This window comes from Callorhinus ursinus, unplaced genomic scaffold (genome assembly GCF_003265705.2).
Source record: "Callorhinus ursinus isolate GAN/ISIS: 27379988/994484 unplaced genomic scaffold, GSC_fseal_2.0 scaffold25, whole genome shotgun sequence".
In the NCBI taxonomy this organism is placed as follows: Eukaryota; Metazoa; Chordata; class Mammalia; order Carnivora; family Otariidae; genus Callorhinus; species Callorhinus ursinus.
The window spans coordinates 37,193,032-37,209,590 of NW_027397087.1; the positions used below are offsets into that span (position 1 = coordinate 37,193,032).

Consider the following 16,559-nt stretch of genomic DNA (forward strand, 5'->3'; position numbering starts at 1 on the left):
TAAGAAAAAATTTGTAAGAAGGCTAGACAACTTGTGTGTTATTTCCATATGGAATAATTCACCACCATAAAACTACAAAACCTGGAACTGTTTCTCATAATTTACTATGTTTGTTAGTCTTTAAAGAAACAGTTTGCTGTGTTCTCCACATCTCAGAGTCACTTTTTTAGATGTTACTGTTAATAATAATAGCAGCTACTATTTGAGTATTTTTTTCCAGATTTATTTATTTGGGTGGGGCATTAGCAGGAGGGGCAGAGAGGGAGAGAGAATCTCAAGCCGACTCTGCACTGAGTGTGGACCCTGACGTGGGGCTCGATCCCAAGACCCTGAGATCATGACCTGAGCCAAAACCAAGAGTGAGATGCTTAACCAACTGTGCCACCCAGGCACCCCTACTATTTGAGTTTTTATTGCCTACTGTCAAGGCAATATGCTATGTATGAAGTATTTATGTTAAATATTAACCTTTTTAACACCCTATGAGGTCTCTTATTGTTCTCATTTTCCTGATGGAGAAACTGAGACTTCAACGTTAAGTAACTTGCTAATGTCACACAGCCATGAAGTGGTGGGGTTGGGATTCACATTCAGATTATGTGACTCCAGAACTTAGGCTCTTAACCACTACATTCTGTGGCATCTACAGAGTATTTATGACTACATTTTTGTCAATATTTTATTTTGAAATAATTTCAAACTCATACAGTTATTGCAAGAGTGAAACCAAGAAATCCCATATATTCTTCACTCAGATTACCCAATTGTTAACAATTTACTGTGTCTGCCTTATAACCCCCCACAATATGCACATACCCAAATCAGTGTTTTTTTCTGAATCATTATGGGTAAGTTGGAGGCATTACCCTCACCTACATACTTCTGTGTGTATTTCCTAAAAACAAAGATACTCTCCTAAATAACCATCCATCAATTTTAGGAAGTTAATCTTAATATTAACGATACTACCGTAGATACCATTCTGATTTTACTGGTTGCTTCAATAAAGTTCTTAAGAGCAAAAAACAAAAGCAGGAACTTTGCCCCTTTGCCACTCCTTTCTGGTCCTGGATTACATGTTGTATTTAGTAGTTTAGGCTCTTTTGGTCTCAAACCATTCTTTAGTTTATCCTTGTCTCATTTTGTGTTTTCTGATTTTCCCCTATGAATATATTGAAGTTTTGCATTTTGGGAAGAAATATCGCAGAAGTAAATGATGCCACGTTCTTCTTAGTGCATTCTATCAGGAAATGTATGATGTTTTGTTTCATTACTGCTTATGTTAACCTTTATTACTTTGTTAATATGGTCTATGCTATGTTTCTCCACTGTGAAGTTAATATTTATACTTTTATTAATTAGCAGTATTTTGGGAAGAGCTAATTTGAGGCTCTGTATACATCCTATTCCTCATCCACCTTTCACCAGTGAGTTTAGCATCCATTCATTCTTTTCTGCCTCAATTATCATTATCCCAGATTGAGCCAGAGGGAACTCCCTTCAGTCTGACTTCTGTGTCCTTTTGATATGTCCATATTGTTCTTTGGATGCTTCCTTACTTCCTGTCACAGGATGTTCCAGGTTTATCTTGTACTTTCCTTACTCTAGTCATGGAATCAGCCTCTTTAAGGAGCATTGGTTCCTTGTAGTGGAAAATGGTATTTAGAAATCAAGATTATGTCACCATATAGTCTTTGCTACTCAAGTGGCATTGATTTTGGACTCTCTCTGGACAGAGCTAGGAGATTTATACATATACATATATATGTATAGATATATATATATGTAATGACTGTGTATGAAATGTATATATATATTTTTACACATACATTTGTATCTATGTATATGTTTAATTATATATAATTATATAAGACTGTAAGTTTATACTCATGCCTCAATTCTACCAATACCATGGGATTTGTTCTACCCTTCTGCTTTTCCGTATTTGTACCTTGCTTCTCCAACTGTGACGAATGTGAAGTCAAATACATTTACTTATTTGAATGTATTAATACAATGTATTTGAAGTCAAATACATTTACTTATTTGACTTGTATCCCTGTTGTAGCCAGTTTCCTGACCCATAGACTTTCTTCTTGATCCTGGTTCCAGTGTACATATGGCCACATGGGCTGACTTGCTCCTGGTTCCCAACACTACATTGTAAGGTAACATTAAACTACATTTTATTTCTTCTTTTCCTCTATTGTCCAGGTCTTCCAAGATTTGCCAGCCAACCAGAACCTTCTTCTGTTTATGCTGGGAACAGTGCCATTCTGAATTGTGAAGTTAATGTAGATATGGTCCCGTTTGTGAGGTGGGAACAGAACAGACAGCCTCTTCTTCTGGATGATAGAGTTATCAAACTTCCAAGTGGAACACTGGTTATCAGCAACGCTACTGAAGGCGATGGGGGACTTTATCGCTGCATAGTTGAAAGCAGTGGGCCACCAAAGTATAGCGATGAAGCTGAATTGAAAGTTCTTCCAGGTATTAATTTATTATCAGGACTTGGGTTTTATGTTTCTTAATGGATGAAAATTGTTAGAATTTTCTTTTTAAATAAACACTGGTAAATATATGATTGTGACAAGTTAATATCAGCCTAAGGAGTCTCAGTTTCTCATAGGCAGAGAAAAGAAGAAAACGTGCCAGAAAGATTTACTCTTTAGTGACTACATTAGTAGAAATTTATGAAGTGATAAAGTGTATCTATGGCATTCTTCTTGGCCAAAGACACCCTAGGTCTTTGTCTTCTGTCAAGCCTCTATCTGCTCCTTCCCTGGAATGGGATACTTGATATAGTTAGATCTCTTGTCAGAATCTAAGACTCCCTCGGGCTAGTTCATGTAAGGGATGGGCAGCGTGTTAACTAATAGAGCAGCTCTGGAGACACTGGTAAGCAAGAGTTCTTGGGCATTTATAGCGTTCCCCCATTTAATGTAAATTCAGCCCCTTCCCTCTCTTTGTGGATTCTCACTCTTTCTGCCCCTGCTGGCTTTCCTCCTCTGTTTCGTGTGTCTTTTCTTAGCTGTGTAACTTCTGCTTACTCATAACTTCCTCTCACGTATTGCTCATCCCAATCATGCTTGCCTCCTGCTGCCTCCTGGCCTCTCAGCTTGTTTCCACTGCTGGGTGCCTGATTCCACATTTCTTCCTTCAGACCTGAGTTTATGAATATAATGGGGCCATCTTTACATTGTTTGGGCAGATTTTTCATATACAACTATTTGTAGGCTAATTTTTAGTCTATGGATTGGCTTCCAAGGTGAGCCCAGTGTTGGGAGCAGCAACGCTTGAGGGTGTTCCTGATGGGCTTTGAACTGACTTTTTTTTTTTAATGCAGTTTCTTTCTTTGTCATCATCATCCATGCCTTTGCCATTCCTGTCCCTGTGTATTTTCAGCTCAGTAGCCACAGTTATTTTTTAAAATGTATATTAGATTATAAAATAAAATAAAATGTATATTAGATCATGTTACATCTTTGCTCAAAACCTAATGGTTTCTCATTTTAGAGCGAAGTCCTTGGCCTGTAAGGCTTTTTATAATCTTAATGCCCCCTTCCTCACCATCTCTCTCCTTCCATCTGGTACTCTTCTCTCCCTCACTCTATGATTGTGACCACCTTATGTTTCCAAGAATACTCCAGACATTCTTTTGCTTTGGGGTCTTTCTACTTGCCATTTGCCCTGCCTGGAATCCTCTTCCCTCAGATATCTGCCTGACACAACCGTCTTATTTCTCTGCTCAAATATCACTTCATTGTTAAGCCTTCCTTGGCCACTGTTTAAAACAACAGTCTTCCATATCCACCCTGGTACTTTCCTCTTTCCCCCTTAATTTTACTTCAGAACATATCCATTGTCTGACATACTATGTCTTTTATTTCTTGTCTCTCTCCCCCAGTAGTATATAAGGTCAACGAGGGTAGGGAATTTTGTCTGCTGCTAAGAATGGTAACTGACACTTAGAAGCCAGAAAATATTTGTTCAAATTTTTTGTTTCTATCAAAATATGATTAAATTTAGCTAAATCCCAATGGGAAAAAAAGAAAACTTTTGCCATATTGCAGCATCTTTGAGCCTTCTTCCTGACTTGTTTTTACGTGGCAGAGGTCCTGTTTCTTCTCTGGGGTACCATTCAAGCAAATCCTCAAACCAGATCCAAGGAAAAAAAGATTTTCAGTGTCAGAGGATGAACCACCACTCAATATCTGAAACAAAAACAAAATAATGTTTTATTTACTTAAGTGAGGAAAAACCATAGTTGTTAAGCATAGTCTTCTTGAATAATGCAAACTGCTGCTCTCGTATAGAATTTTGGGGAAGATGTTATTTTTGGTGTGTTGGTTAAGAGGCAAGAGTGGGTTGATGTCAGCCATAGAAGCATGTTTTATGGTTGGTTACAGACGTGGGAGCAGGTTAATGTCAGCTATAGAAGCAAGTGATTCCACTTCTGAATGGCTGACTTTTAAAGCCTGAGGCTATCACTCATCCGCTGGCTTTCTTTCAAAGTCATGTTCGCTGAAGCGAGCTGTCACTCATCTATTAGACAATGTTTACTTGTTACCATGGCTGTAGAACTGTCATCCATTAGTCACGCAAGTTTAAAGCCAGCCCCGGTGGTTGTTAACGTGGATGTAGAACGTCTTCTCCTGAGAGTATGGGGACAAGAGTCCTATCTCTTTACCTGAGAACAGTCTTTTTTCTCAAAACTGAACACTGGAAATACCACTCCATCAAGAAGAGAACCCTGTCTTCTACCCATTAGAGTGTGGCCTTTTCAGATATCCATAAGAGGGCAGCTGTATAAAGTGAACATGCACAGTAGCAGCCTAACAGTTGTACCATTATAGAAATCAAGGGATTGACATACTAAGTGAATGAGTTAAAGAGATGAAACTCAGAAAGATTTTTAGAAGTAACACACAGATGTAGGGATGTAAAGGAAACCTCTTACGATATCCCTATGAATGGAGAGGATGCTGTTAAGGGTCCTGAGCTTGCTCAGTCTCTTCTCTCTTTGTACCACTCATGAAACATTTACTTTATTCAGTCTTTTGATGTGAAGGGGATTCTTGCCAAACATCCCTCAGTTGACTAGTAAGCACCTTGAAGTTAGGAGCTACAACTGCTACATCCTTAAGGTCCCCAGAGAGCCTAGCACAGTGCTTTACACATCAAAGTGATTAAGGAAATGTTTGCTAATTTATTTTTTTAAGATTTATATATTTATTTTGGGGACGGGGCACAGGGAGAGGGAGAGAAAGAATCTCAGACAGACTCCCTGCTGAGCATGGAGCCCAAAGCAGGGCTTGATTCCACGACCAAGATCATGACCTGAGCCGAAATCAAGAGTCGGACACTTAACCAACTGAGCCACCCAGGCGCCCGGAAATGTTTGGTAATTTAAATGGGCGCTTCTTGTGTCACTTGTGCTTAAAATATTTTGTTATGTAAAGCCACATAGGGTGCCTGGCTGGCTCAGCTGGTAAAGCATGCATCTCTTGATCTTGGGGTCATGAGTTCAAACCCCACACTGGGCATGGAGCCTACTTAAAAAAAATAAAATAAGCCACACAGACTGAATAGGAATTTGCCATTCCTCATCATTAAAGTAGTAAAATGCTTTCTTAACTATTGTCTTTTGTTTTTTAATTTTTTAGATCCTGAATTCACTTCAAACTTGGTATTTTTGAAACAACCTTCTTCCTTAGTCAGAGTCATTGGTCAGAGTGCGGTGTTGCCGTGTGTTGCTTCAGGACTTCCTACTCCAACCATTAGATGGATGAAAAATGAGGAGGCGCTTGACACACAAAGGTAATGTCTGCCTAAAAACTTTTTTCAGCCTTAGCTTGAGACTTGGTCTAATCTAATTTGGCACTACTGATTAATAATGAAAAAAGTGGTGATCTACTTTATTTTTATTTAAGCACATTATAATGCTCATTTATCATTCTTGAAATAGTTTATATGCTATATATGATTAGGATGTTAAAGAAAAAATTGCTTTCAAAATATTAAGGGGTAATTATTCCATCTGTTCTTTCTGAGCTGCAGTATACTTAGCTTAAGGCCTCAAGACCTCTTTCCCTAAATTGTTGCAGGAGTTTCTGGTCCTGACTAGCCTGAGACTTCTCATTCCTTTTCATGTGCATTTTGTTGATAGTAGTTTTTTCCTTTATCCTAACAATAAAAGAGAATTTATTCGTCATCCTTCTGTTTTTGCCTTTTAAAATCATACGAGCCTTCTTTTATGATCATAAATTCTTCCTCTTCCACAAAAGCTTTTCTCTAAACATCAGCCGTCCTGTCGTACCTCATTACTTCCTTATGTAATCGGTGCTTGACATATGTAATGAGTGCTTTTCTCTGTTGTATTCTGATAAAAGAACTGAGGTAGCAGTGGTGTTGATATTTTGGTATATTTTGTTTCCAAAACAAAGTTATTTTGTGTGTTATAGAATGTTTAGTATCATCCTCGGCCTCTATCCACTAGATGCCAATAGCACTCCCAAGTTGTGACAACCAAAAATGTTTCTAGATGTTGACAGATGTTCCTTGGGGGACAGAATGGTCCCCAGTTGAGGACCACTGTTGCCAAGCAGTGCCGTCCAATAGAAATATGATGCAAGCCATGTGTGTAATTTAAAATTTTTGATAGCTAGATAAAAAAAACTAAGATGAAACGCACACTACTAAATACGATAATAATTTATATGATGCACCAGTTAAAGTGAAATGTAGTTCTACCAAAACAATAAATGTGGTTAGTGTTGCTTCAGCTTTTACATTTAAATAAAAATTAAATAAAATTTAGAGCTCAGTACCATACAATCCAGCAATTGCACTACTGGGTATTTACCCCAAAGATACAAATGTAGGGATCCAAAGGGGTACGTGCACCCCAATGTTTATAGCAGCAATGTCCACAATAGCCAAACTGTGGAAAGAGCCAAGATGTCCATCGACAGATGAATGGATAAAGAAGAAGTGGTATATATACAATGGAATATTATGCAGCCATCAAAAGGAATGAGATCTTGCCATTTGCAACGACGTGGATGGAACTGGAGGGTGTTATGCTGAGTGAAATAAGTCAATCAGAGAAAGACATGTATCATATGACCTCACTGATATGAGGAATTCTTAATCTCAGGAAACAAACTGAGGGTTGCTGGAGTGGTGTGGGGTGGGAGGGATGGGGTGGCTGGGTGATAGACATTGGGGAGGGTATGTGCTATGGTGAGCGCTGTGAATTGTGCAAGACTGTTGAATCACAGATCTGTACTTCTGAAACAAATAATACAACATATGTTAAGAAAAAAGAAAAAGAAGAAGATAGCAGGAGGGGAAGAATGAAGGGGAGTAAGTCGGAGGGGGAGACGAACCATGAGAGACGATGGACTCTGAAAAAGAAACTGAGGGTTCTAGAGGGGAGGAGAGTGGGGGGATGGGTTAGCCTGGTGATGGGTATTAAAGAGGGCACATTCTGCGTGGAGCCCTGGGTGTTATGCAGAAACAATGAATCATGGAACACTACATCAAAAACTAATGATGTAATGTATGGTGATTAACATAACAATAAAAAAATTTAAAAAAAATTTAGAGCTCAGGTCTTCATTTTAGCCACATTTCAAGTGTCAGAGACCACCTGTATTAGTGGCTATTGATTTGGACTGAGCAGGTCTGAAGATTCCCAACTGAGTAATCCAAAGTAAGCAGACAGTCTTAATTTGTGTACTTAGGTAACCAAGACCTGGGAAAGGGGTAACTCTCTAGTTAGCTTGGTGATGAACCTTCAGTGATAGGTGGGAATGATAGAATGCACTAAGGTATTTCATTAGCAAAACTGATGGTATCATTTCCAATATCATCTCTTTTTTCTCAGCACTCATCCTGTCACCAACTACTTCTGCCTATATTTTACTTCCTTTCTTCCCACTCCTTTCCCAACTAAATATTAGGCAAAGAATTTATAAAACTTCAAGGGAATATTTAAAACTTATGCTAACTGAAACATAGGGAACCTTTAAAAAGGGGATAAAAATTTGAAGCTCTCTTAGGGTAGAAATTTAAGTTGACTACATGTTAGAACAAAATCTTTATCAGGAGTAGGAAAGCTGGGGCGCCTGGGTGGCTTAGTCGGTTACCCATTCAACTCTTGATTTCAGCTTGTCGTGATCTCAGGGTGGTGAGATCCAGTCCTTCATTGAGCTCCATACTCAGTAGGGAGTCTGTTTGGGATTTTCTCTCTCTCTCTCTCTCTCTCTCTGCCCCTTCCCCTGCTTGTGTACTCTCTCTCTCTCTTTCAAATAAATTAATCTTTAAATTACTGTTTAATTAAATTTTATTTATATGAGAGAGGAGCGAAGGGCGGGGGAGAGGAACAAGCCCACTCTGCACTGAGTGCAGACCCTGACATGGGGCTTGATCCCAGGACTCTGAGATCATAACCTGAGCCTAAATCAAGAGCAGGTCACTTAACCACCTGAGCCACCCAGGTGCCCCAGAAATAAATAAATCCTTAGAAAAAGGGGAGGGGTAAGAAAGCTGAAATAGGTTCTTTTAAAAGATTTCATATTTTATCATCATAGAAGGACATTCTGAAGATATATAATGATAAAGGTATTTGATTTCTTATATAAGAAATAAAAGGATTGCTATGATTCTCGTTTGCTTATTCAATAATTATTCAACAAATGTTTACTGAAAGCCAATTATGTTAAGCACTGTTCTAGGTACTGGGAACATGGTAGTGAACTGAATAGAGTTTTGCTAATATTCTAGTGGGGAAGAGTCAGACAGTAATCATTTAAACATGTAAAAGTTCAGTTTATGATGAGTGCTATGAAGAAAATTAAGACAAAAGTATGCCAGGGATACCAAGAGAGGTAGAGGTATGGTTGCTATCTTATATAGTATGTTGGACAGCTGTTCCTTTAGTAAAGTGATTCTCATACTGGGGTCTAGATGTGAGTTGGCGTATATAAGTCATGGTAGAAATGTTACATATCTTCTTTTTATGTTGCATAAAATTATTACATTCAATTTTATTCAAACATATTTCTTAGGGGAAATGTTTTTTAATTAAATCAAATGTGGATATATCATGGCTAGCAATATCTCTCTGAATTTGAAGGATAAATAAGAAGACTGAGTAGACTGTTTTCTACCTTGAATTCTCTAGGCTTCTGAATACTTGGGTTACATGGTAGAAAAGTCTGAGAAGCATTGCTTTGGTATAGCACTATCTCAGGAAGCTTCACAAGCATGTAGGAGGAGGACAGTGTTGATGGTGTTCATGTCGGTATTTCCAAACCTTAGCATAGTGTCTGGCACATAATGGGGTAGGGAAAGCGGTAACCAATAATTTTTGGTCAGATGTCTGAATGTAGTATAGGAGAATCAGAGTGCTTCAGGTTAGATATAGGTAATTACTCAAAATGTCTGTTTCTACCAGTGCCTTATGAGATATGTAGATGGGCCTTAGCTAATAAATTATTTAAACCCCAATTAGAAAGAAATTTTGAAATTGGAAGAAACAAGTGGTTAGAAATCTAGATAGTGCTAGGCCGGCTCTGGTAAAAATCTTGAACTATTAGACGTCCTTCTCTATTACTAATCTTAAGGCCTCTTTGAAAATGAATATTTTAAAACATTACCTGGGAGGAGCTAAGATGGCAGAATAGTAGGAGGACCCTAGGCTTGCCTCTTCCCTTGAACACAGCTAGATAAATATCAAATCATTCTGAATACCTGAGAAATTGATCTGAGGACTGACAGAACAAACTGCTCAACTAGAGGGAAAGAGGCCACACCGTAGAAGTTAAATTTGCAAAACGCAGAGATAAAGAAAAAAATCCTAAGAGCAGCAAGACAAAAGAAGTCCCGGACTTACAAGGGAAGACAAATAAGGTTAAGAGCAGATCTGTCCACAGAAACTTGGCAGGCCAGAAGAGAGTGGCATGATATAGTCAACGTGCTGAATGGGAAAAATATGCAGATAAGAATACTCTATCCAGCAAGGAGAGATAAAGAGTTTCCCAGACAAATAAAAACTAAGGGAGTTCATGACCACTAAACCAGCCCTGTAAGAAATATTAAAGGGGCCTTTTTGAGTGGGAAAGAAAGACCAAAAGCTTCAAAGACTAGAGAGAAACAGAGAAAATCTCCAGAAATGACAGAACAAGTAATAAAATGGCACTAAATTCATATCTATCAGTAATCACTCTGAATGTAAATGGACTAACTGCACCAATCAGAAGACATAGGGTGTCTGAATTGGGGGTGGGGAACCCTACAAGACCCATCTATATGCTGCCTACAGGAGACTTATTTTAGACCTAACGACACCAGCAGATTGAAGGTGAGGGGATAGAGAACCATTTATCATGCTAATGGACACCAAAAGAAAGCCAGAGTAGCAGTACTTATATCAGACAAACTAGATTTTAAACTGAAGACTGTAACAAGAGATGAAGAAGGGCACTATATCATAATAAAAAGATCTATCCAGCAAGAAGACCTAACAATTTTAATATTTATGTTCCCAATTTGGGAGCACCCAAATATGAATAACAAACATAAAGGAATTCATTGATAATAATAATACAATAATAGTAGAGGACTTTAACACCCTACTTACATCAACAGACAGATCATCTATGCAAAATCAACAAGGAAACAGTGGCTTTGAATGACACACTGGACCAGATGGACTTAAAGATATGTTCAGAACATTTCATCCTAAAGCAGCAGAATACACATTCTTATCAAGTGCACATGGGACGTTCTCCAGAATAGATCACATACTAGGTCACAGATCAGACCTCAACAAGTACAAAATGATTCAGATCATACCGTGCATATTTTCTGACCATAATGCTATGTAACTTGAAGTCAACCACAAGCAAATTTTTGGAAAGACCACAAATACATGGAAGTTAAAGAACATCCTACAAAAAAATTAATGGGTCAACCAGGAAATTAAAGAAGAAATTTTTAAAAAAAAATACATGGAAACAAATGATAATGAAAACACTATGGTCCAAAACTTTTGGGATGCAGCAAAAGCAGTCATAAGAGGGAAGTATATAGCAATACAAGCCTACCTCAAGAAGCAAGAAAAATCTCAAATATGCAACCTAACCTCACATCTAAAGGAGCTAGAGAAAGAACAATAAATGAAGCCTAAAGCCAGCAGAAGAAGGGAAATAATAAAGATAAGAGCAAAAATGAATGATACACACACACACACAACAGTAGAACAGATGAATGAACCCAGGAGCTGGTTCTTTGAAAGAATTAATAAAAGTGACAAACCCCTAGCCAGACTTATCAAAAGAAAAAAGAAAGGACCCAAATAAATAAAATCCCAAATGAGAGAGGAGAGATCACAACCAACACCACAAAAATACAAACAATTATAGGAGAATATTATGAAAAACTATGTGCTAACAGACTGGGCAATCTGGAAGAAATGGATAAATTCCTACAAACATATAAACTACCAAAACTGACACAGGAAGAAATAGAAAACTTGTTCAAGTTTTCTTGAAGTTTCCTTGAAGTTCAAGACTGATAAACCAGCAAAGAAATTAAATCAGTAATCAAAAATATCTCAGAAATTATGGGAAGAGTCCAAATTTCCATCAACTGATGAATAAAGAAGATGTGGTATATATATATGCAATGGAATATTACTCAGGCATAAAAAGAATGAAATCTTGCCATTTGCAATGATGTGGATGGAGCTAGAGAATATTATGCTAAATGAAAAAAGTCATAGAAAGAAAAATATGATTTCGTTCATATGTGTAATTAAAGAAGAAGACAGATGAACATGGGGGAAGAAAAAGAGAGAGGGAAGCAAACCATAAAACAGTCTTAACTATAGAGAACAAACAGAGGGTTGCTGGAGGGAGGGTGGGTCGGGGATGGGCTAGATGGGTGATGGGTATTAAGGAGGGCACTTGTGATGAGCACTGGGTGTTGTATGTAAGTGATGAATCACTAAATTCTACTCCTGAAATTAATATTACACTATATGTTAACTAAATGGAACTTAAATAAAAATTTGAAACAAAATAAATACATGAATAAATTATTTTGTGACCATTAAAATAAATAAATAAATAAAACATTACCATGACTTTTGTAACTGTCTTAAGAATTGGTATATTTACCTAATCTTTCCATCAAATTTATTCAGATCCAAATCAATCATAGCTATTGAAGGAAGCATAGTGGAAATGTATCCAATTTCATTGAGTAGTTTTATTTTAAAGGGAGAGAATCTGGAAAATACAAATGCTAAGGTGTAGAGTGACTGACTGCACAATGTAATGTTCTGTTTTGGTGGAATGATAGATCAGAACCCAGCTGCAAAGGAACAGGTTATAGTTATAAAAATGCTTAATGTATTATAATTGACAATAATAGAAAAATTATTTAAAAAACAAGTGGAGGAGTCACATTTCTGGGAAGATGGAATAGATGTATTTTTCCCTATTCTTCCCACTCCTAAAAATCCCAGACATTATATGTAAAACAAACCTAAGAAGACTCTGGGGTCGCCTGGGTGGCTCAGTCAGTTAAGCATCTGACTCTTAGCTCAGATGTTGATCTCAGGGTTGTGAGTTCAAGCCCTGTGTTGGGCTCCATGCTAGGTGTGGAGCCTACTTAAAAAAAAAAAAGGACTCTGAAAGGTGGAGAGAGGAAGACTGACTGACTAGAGACCTTGGGACCCAAGGACAACATGATGGTAAGTTCCTTGGGTTTTGTTTTTGCCTCATACATCCCAACTTGAGCTGAAGAAGCTGGCAACCTGAAAATGCCAACAGGCACATGCAAAAAAGTTCTTAACAAACATGTGCTCTCTCTAGCCAGAGGACCAGGAAAGGGAAAGCATAGCAAGACAAAAAGTATAAGACTATAATCACTCCTACTTTAACCAAACACTACAGAAGAAACTGCAGCCCCACCTTCACCCATGTGAGCAAAAGCCAAGTGGGAAGGCTAGACTGCCACCCTTACCAGGTTGTAATGAGATCCTGCAACCTATATGGTATCAGGAGCTAAATAGGGAGGCAAAACTTTATCTCAGCCAGGCAGTATCAAGGCCCTCTCTTTTACTGTGTTAGTAGAAACCACATAGGGAGCGTGGACTTTTATCCCACCTGGCAGTAAAAGATATTTCTTCCCTTCCCCACGAGGGTGGTATTAAAGGAGGCCTTGTGGAGAGTCAGAACTTTCATCATCATGTAGTATTGAGGCCCCCCTCAATGGTGTCAGTGGACACTATAGGGGGAATGGTAATGAGGTATTCCTACTGCACCAGCCAGAGGGCAGCATCAGTGAAGGCCTAGTGGGGAGTCAGAACTCCCAGCCCTGTTAAGGAATCCCCACTTCCCCTTGGGTATTAAAATGAAGACTGAGTAGGCAACCTGGACTACCACCTCCATCTGACAGTAATAAGGTGGTACCTCCCCCTTCCTCTAGAGCAGTGTCAGAAGAAGCCACCTAAAATGAAAGGTTTAGTGAGATCCAGAGTCTCATAACATACTCCAGATATCCAGATTTCAATTTAAAATGACTCATCATACGAAGAACCGGGAAGATCTCAAATGAGAAAAGACAATCGATGCCAACATTTAGATGGCAGGTTTTAGAATTATCTGATATATTTTAAAGCAGTCACCATAGAAATGCTTCAACAATTACAAACACACTTGAAACAAATGAAAAAAATAGAACATCTCAGCAAAAACATAGAAGAGTCTCCTCAAATAAATAGCAGATTTAAAGAACCAAGTAGAAAATTTTGAACTTAGACCATAAAAAAATAAAATCAATGGATGGGCTTAGCAGTAGACCAGATGGGACAGAGGAAAGAATCCGTGAACTAGAAAAAAAGACACAATGGTCAGTATTAGAACTGAAACAAGGGATGCTACTACAGATCCTGCAGGCATCAAAAGGATAAGGGCACACTATAAGCAACTAAACACATGTAAATACACATGTAAATTTGACAGCTTATACAAAATAAGCTACTTGCTCCAAAACACAACCTACAACATCTAACCCAATATGAAATAAATAATTTGAATAGGTCTCTGTTAAGGAGATTGACTTTGTAATGTTAAAACTCCTAAAAAAGAAGTCTCTAGGCCCAGATGGTTTCACTGGAGAGTTCTAATGTTTAAAGAATTAACACCAGTTCTACACAATCTCTCCAGAAAATAGAAGTAATTGAAGCTAGTATCACTCTGATACCAAAACCAGACAAAGATAGTACAAAAACAAAAACTACAGGCCAACAGGCCAATACCCCCTCATGAATATAAACATAAAAATTCTTAACAAGGAGCGCCTGGGTGGTTAGTTGGTTAAGCGTCTGCCTTCAGCTCAGGTCATGATCCCAGGGTCCTGGGATTGAGGCCCGCATTGGGCTCCCTGCTCAGCGGGAAGCCTGCTTCTCCCTCTCCCACTCCCCCTGCTTGTGTTCCCGCTCTCCCTGTGTCTCTCTCTCTGTCAAATAAATAAAATCTTAAAAAAAAAAAAAGTATGCAGAAAACTTACAAGCTGACATTATATTTAATGGTGAAAGGCAGTACTTCCTCTAAAGATCAAGAACTAGTTAAGGGAGTTCACGGTCGGTGCTGGAAGTTCTAGCCAGTTCAATAAAGCAAGAAAAAGAAAAAGCACACAGATCTAAAAGGAAGAAATAAATAACCTCTATTTGCAAGTGATATGTTTGTCTACATAGAGAATCCTAGGGAATCCACAAAAATACCTCTTAGAACTAAGAAGTTCAGCAAATCACAAGATACAAGATAAACATAAAAACCAATTGTATTTCCTCAACATCACTCATCATTAGGGAAATGCAAATCAAAATTACAGTGAGTATCACCTCACACCTGTCAGAATGACTAAAATCAAAAACACAAGAAACAAGTGTCAGTGAGGATGTGGAGAAAAAGGAACCATAGTGCAGTGTTGGTGGGAATGCAAACTGGTGCAACCACTGTGAAAAACAGTATGGAGATCCCTCAAAAAATTAAAAGTAGAATTATCCTATGATCCAGTAATCACACTACTGGGTATTTAACCAGAGAATAGGAAAACATTAATTCAAAGGGTTACATGAGATCCTGTTTATTGCAGCATTATTTACAATACCCAAGATATGGATGCAGCCCAAGTGTCCATCTATAGATGAATGGATAAAGAAGATATGGTACACTTATACAATGGAATATTATTCAGTCATAGAAAGAATGAAATCTTGCCATTTTCAATGACATCAATGGATTTAGAGAGTATAATGCTAAGGGAAATAAGTCAGAGAAAGACAAATACTGTATGATCTCACTCATATGTGGAATTTAAAAAACAAAACAAATGAGCAAAGGTAAAAAAGAGAGAGTAACCAAGAAACAAACTCTTTTTTTTTTTTTTAAGAAACAAACTCTTAACTATAGAGAACAAGCTGATGGTTACCACAGGGAAGGCGGGTGGGGGAATGGGTGAAATAGGTGATGGGGATTAAAAAGCACACTTATCATGGGGAAAAAAAAAAAAGAATCTAGGTTATAAAATAGAAATTAGGCACCAGGAAACAAGATTGGGTAAATTCAGACCAAGGCAGCAGAGGAAAAAGCCAAGCCAGGGTAAGCCAAGTATGTTTTGAGAAGGGCAATTCAAAGTCATTGAAGAAAAGAGATAACATATTACTGCTCTTAACTTCTCTTCCCTAAGACTGCTCTAACGCCAAGTCTCATTGAAGAAGAATTAAGACAGCTTTAGTCCTTGAGAATAAGGAGGGGGAATGGAGAACATTCCTGGCCACTGGGAACAAACCGGATGAGCATCCTTCAGAAATGGAGGAAAACTGCCTAAGACAATCTTGGCTCTTTATAATGAACAATGGTCAGAGATAACTTGATGCAAAGGACTTTGCATTTTTGGAATTCTTGTTTATGTAGCAATTCTAAGCATATAAGTGTATATTTTTCCATTTAAAAATATTTTTGTAGAAAAAAATACAGATGAATGGAGCATGAAGAAAAAAATCATTTGTATTTCTGTGTACTAGCAATGAGCGTGTGAGCACCAAAGTTACAGATACAGTAGCATTTACAGTCACTCAGAATTGAAATACCTAAGTTGAAAATCTAACAAAACTTGTTAACTAAAAAACACAAAATGCTAATGAAAGATATCAAAGAAGATCTAAATAAATAGACCTACAGTGTCTTTGGATTGGAAGACTCAGTAGTAAAGATGTCAATTCTTCAAATTGATACACAGGTTAACTCAATTCCTGTCAATATCCCAGCACGATCTTTTGTAGATATAGACAAGACTATTCTAAAATTTAGGTGGAAAAGCAAAGGAACGTGAATAGTTAACAGTTTTTTTAAAAAGTGAGAAGAGTCAGTCTACCCGATTTCAGGACTTTGTATATAGCTACAGTGATCAAGACTGTATGACATTGAGGATAGTCACATATATCACCGGGACAGAATAGAGAATTCAGATTTAGGCAA

The 16,559-nt window shown here is 37.8% G+C and overlaps 1 protein-coding gene and 1 pseudogene across 9 annotated transcripts in view; one reads left to right on the top strand and one right to left on the bottom strand.

Annotated features, from left to right (window-relative positions):
• Positions 1-16,559, bottom strand: part of LOC112833393 (V-type proton ATPase subunit G 1 pseudogene) — a 165,851-nt pseudogene that overhangs the window by 76,088 nt on the left and 73,204 nt on the right.
• NEO1 (neogenin 1) overlaps positions 1-16,559 on the top strand; it is a 240,133-nt gene that overhangs the window by 66,932 nt on the left and 156,642 nt on the right. For all 9 annotated transcript variants that reach the window (XM_073877334.1, XM_073877342.1, XM_073877340.1 and 6 more), the window contains 2 exons: positions 2,215-2,490; positions 5,667-5,820. In XM_073877334.1, the coding sequence (XP_073733435.1) occupies positions 2,215-2,490; positions 5,667-5,820 (430 nt within the window). The remainder of the gene's footprint in view (positions 1-2,214; positions 2,491-5,666; positions 5,821-16,559) is intronic.